At 57.2% G+C, this 4,156-nt stretch overlaps 1 protein-coding gene across 1 annotated transcript; it reads left to right on the forward strand.

The window, feature by feature from the left end:
• Positions 1-1,259: 1,259 nt before the first annotated feature.
• TMEM270 (transmembrane protein 270) lies at positions 1,260-3,322 on the forward strand. Its single transcript, XM_045460083.1, has 3 exons — positions 1,260-1,564; positions 2,508-2,903; positions 3,006-3,322. The coding sequence occupies exons 1-3, from the start codon at positions 1,493-1,495 to the stop codon at positions 3,243-3,245; spliced, it is 708 nt and encodes a 235-aa protein (XP_045316039.1). The 5' UTR covers positions 1,260-1,492; the 3' UTR covers positions 3,246-3,322.
• The last annotated feature ends 834 nt before the right edge of the window (positions 3,323-4,156 follow it).

Here is a 4,156-nt window from a genome sequence, read left to right on the forward strand (position 1 = left end):
TCTGTGGCCTGTGTGGCCCTTGCCGATCTCACCACTTGCCTTGTGCTCTTCCCTGCCTCCCGCTTTATGCTCTAGTAAGACGAAATTGTTTGAATCATGCTGTTCCCTCTGTCTGGACTATCCTTCCCACTTCCTCTGGGAACTTCCTACCCATCCTTCAAAACTTAGCTCAAGGAGGCTTTTCTTTTTTTTTTAAAAAATTAAAAAAAAATTTTTTTAACGTTTATTGATTTTTGAGACAGAGAGAGATAGAGCATGAATGGGGGAAGGTCAGAGAGAGAGGGAGACACAGAATCTGAAACAGGCTCCAGGCTCTGAGCTGTCAGCACAGAGCCCGACGCGGGGCTCGAACTCACGAGCCGTGAGATCATGACCCGTGAGCCAAAGTCAGACGCTCAACTGACTGAGCCACCCAGGCACCCCCCAGTGCTATAATGTTGCAGCCACAGAGGGTGGGAGGGGGAGAGGCAAGGCAGAGGACAGAGTGGAGGGACTTTGCACGCTGCACCCTCCAGCCCTCAGCTGTTGCCCCAGGAGAGGAAACAAAGGGGCAAACAGGACTGCCCTGGGCAGAGGTCATTCTTTCTGTTCCAGGGATTCATAATGGCAGGTTTCCATGTCCAGTTGGGCAGGTTGTATCCTGCACAAGGTGCCTGGCTGAGGTGGCAGGCGAGGACTGAAATCACACTGTGTGCAAGGGCTGAGGCGGCGCCCACCCTTCTGATGGGCACAGAGGGCTGAGTCACTGAGCCCCACACTACGGTAGCCTGTCCAGCAGAGGGAGAGCTTTAAGCCTCCTCCTGCAGCCTCCTGGGGCCACCTGCCGGGACCCAGACAGAAAAGCAATGTGAGAAATGCTGGGATCGAGGTTCTGGTTCTCCCAGAATTCTAAGCCTTTGATCCTAATCCCAGCCTCCTGCAAACTTCCAGGGATGCTCCAGGCAGCCTGTGGCCTCCTGGTTGCCCTGAGCAGGCTAGCTCAGCAAACTGTCCCCTTTCCTGCAGCCTCTGCCTCTCTCCTGAACCCTGGGGCCTTTAGGTCAGTACAACTTTCCTCCCCTGTCCTCCTCTAGCAGAGTCTCAGGTATCACGAGGGTCTGAGAGGAAAAGTCACAACCTCATTTTTCCTCTTTGTGACGAGGGCGGGGGTGGGGGAATGGGGAAGGAGCTTTTCCATCTGCCTCCAAATACTGTGTCACCTGTGGCCTTGGGGAATCAAGATTTCTATTTCCCAGGCCTTGAATACTTTGGGATTTCCAGGGATGTGGGCGGGCCAGATATGGAGTCGATGTCCCCAGGGCCGTCTCCAATCAGGAAGGGGACAGAGCATAGAAGAAAAGTACCCTGCTTTTTGTGCCCTGGAGAGGCGGGAGGCAGATAAAAGGGGGTCTCTTGTGGCAACTGGGTCCCCACGGTAACTTGGTCCCCACCCTGCGGTATCTGTGAGGTCACCCTCCCTCTCCCAGCTGGATGAAGGGGAGAAGGGCCAGACATGGAGGCCGTTCCTCCTGTCAGATGCAGCCTCTTGGGGATTCTGCTGTTGGTGGTGAAGCTCTCGGTGCTGGTGAGTGGGGAATGGGGTCACTGGGGGGGGGGGGTCCACCCAGCCATCCACAGCCACCTCAGGGCTGTTGGAGCCCATGGGCCTGGCCCAACCTGTAGAACTGCCCGCCTGCCTGGAGTAATCTGACAGCTCTCAGGAGCCCCATCCCTAAGCCACAGTGCCCACGGTGGGGCACATGGCCACCCCCAGATGGCTGTCTCCTGCATCGTCCCCTAGGGCTCCGGGTGGTCCTCTGGACAGTGGCACATGAGGTCCAGACAGAGGGGATTGGCGTTACTCAGGGCTGGGGGCTTTCGGGCTCTGATGAGGGACTGGCTGTTCAGCCCCAGGACTCAGGTGGGGACAGACTCTTTCCCTACCCAAGCTTACTCTTTTCTCCCAGTGGATGGGAGACATCATATCCACCCTGTCACCCAGGACAGAAGCCTGGAGATCTTCTTGGGGCCCTCCCTCTCCTTCACCCCTCTCCGTAGTGTGACAGTGATGCCCCTATGCCTCCCATCTCTCTACCTCCTGGCTGCCCTCTGCCCCCCAGCTGCCCTCAACAGACAACTGGTGGGCAGGAAAGCCCAGGCGCTTGGGAGAAAAAACTGCCCAGGGTTCAAATCCTGCAGGATCAGAGGGCTGGGGGGATGGTCACTCCTTCTGTAATAATTAATAATAATAATAATAATAATAATACATCAGCTTCCTTCAGTCTAGAGTATTGTAAATAATCACTTAAATCCAAGGGGAAAAAAATGAAAGATAATACGAAACACCTACAGTCCCCACCTGAGAGTGGAGTCCTTAGCGGTGGGCAGATGAGGATCATTCTTGTTGGGGAAACGGAGGCCTCGAGGGAAGGAGGCCCGGTAGCCCCACCCCCTACGGCAAAACCCGGGGCAGGCAGGGTCCCTGCCTCGGGTGGGTGACGATGGGCTGGCTCTCCCTGCTCCCGCAGCTGGTCCAGAACCGCATCCGTCTCTACAATTTCCTGCTCCTGAAGATTGTCTTCTTCAACCGCTGGCTGTCGGGGCTGGCCCAGGAGGCCTGGGGGTCCTGCAGCCCCGAGGCCCACCCACCCCCTGGGCTTGCAGCCAGCCCCGTGGGCCGGGTGCTACGGGCCGGGCTGGCATCGATGGCAGTCCCCGTGTGGCTGGCGTGGGCCGGCGTGCTGGGCTGTGTGCGGGCCTCGGGCCTGGCCTGGAAGCAGCTAGGCCTGTCCGCGGCCACCTGCAGGGAGCTGCTGCTGTCGTGTCTACACAGCCTGACGCCGGTAGTGTTGCTGCTGTTGCTGCTGACCAGGAGGCTGTGCCAGAGGGCCCATGGCCGCAGCGTGGTCTGGTTGCTCAGCAAGGTGGGCTGCCGAGGGCAGGCCTGGGGCACTGGGCAAGGCACTGGGGCGATGCCACCCTGCGAGCTCCTGGTGGCCAGCCGCCCATCCGCTTATCCCCTCCAGGCTCTGCTGGACAAGTGTGCGGTGCCCGAGCTCCTGGCTCTGCTAAAGCGTCTGTACTGGTGGGTGGAGAACGCAGCCGCGCTCACCTCCTGGCACCTGGCCTATCTCGTCGCCTGGACCACTTGCCTTGCCTCCCGCCTGCTGCAGGCTGCCTTTGAGCACACGGCCCAGCTGGCCCAGGCTCAGGAAATTGAGCCCCAGGAGGGCTCAGGGCCCGTGTCCGAGTCCCCCACTCCCTGAGCGCCCGGGCCCCGAGGCTGGGCCAGCCCTGTCAGAGCATGGGACCCCTGGAGAATTAAAGTGTGTCCCCATCTGCCTTTCTGGATCTGGTCTGGTTTTCTCGCTCCGTGCCCTTCTTCTTTACTGGTGTGTGTGTGTGTGTGTGTGTGTGTGTGCATGCACACGCGCCTGTGTGCCCTAGGGCTGCCCCTCGGAAGGAAATCGCATTCTGTGGGCACCTGATATGTGCCAGATGACCCTCTCAGACATTTTACGTACATGATTTTGTTTAAATCTCATAACATCACAGGCATCAGGTTTGATTAGCTCAATTTTCCAGATGAGAAAATTGAGCCTCAGAAGGGTTGAACATTCCCAAGATCCCAGAGTAAGTCAGGGAAAGTTCCAGCAGTGGAACTAGATTTTTTTTGTTTCTCAGAACCTCTAACCTTCTCTAGGTCTGTGCCCCTGATTCTCAGGGCTTTAAGGGACATGAGTTGTTAGAGACTCTGGCCTCTGGGGGGTGCCAAGGCCTCACATTTCAGAGATTTAGAAAGTTCCTTTTGAGATGCAGTTCCTCCTGAGCCCATCTGCAGCTAGCCCATCCATTCATTTACACTCTTAGTCACTCAGTTTCCCACTCATCCATCCATCCATCCATCCATCCATCCATCCATCCATCCACCTATCCACCCATCTATCCATCCATCCAGCCAGCCAGCCAGCCAGCCAGCCATCCATCCACCTATCCAGACATCTGCCCATTCATCCACCCATCCAACCATCTGTCCATCCATCCATCCATCCATCCATCCATCCATGTGCCCATCTGCCCATCCATCCACCCATCCATCCGTCCATCTGCCCACCCCCTCATCCATTCATTCCTTTGCCTGCTTACCCAACCACCTACCTACCATCCATCTACCACT

The sequence above is a fragment of the Leopardus geoffroyi genome, chromosome E3 (genome assembly GCF_018350155.1).
Source record: "Leopardus geoffroyi isolate Oge1 chromosome E3, O.geoffroyi_Oge1_pat1.0, whole genome shotgun sequence".
NCBI classification, from domain to species: domain Eukaryota; kingdom Metazoa; phylum Chordata; class Mammalia; order Carnivora; family Felidae; genus Leopardus; species Leopardus geoffroyi.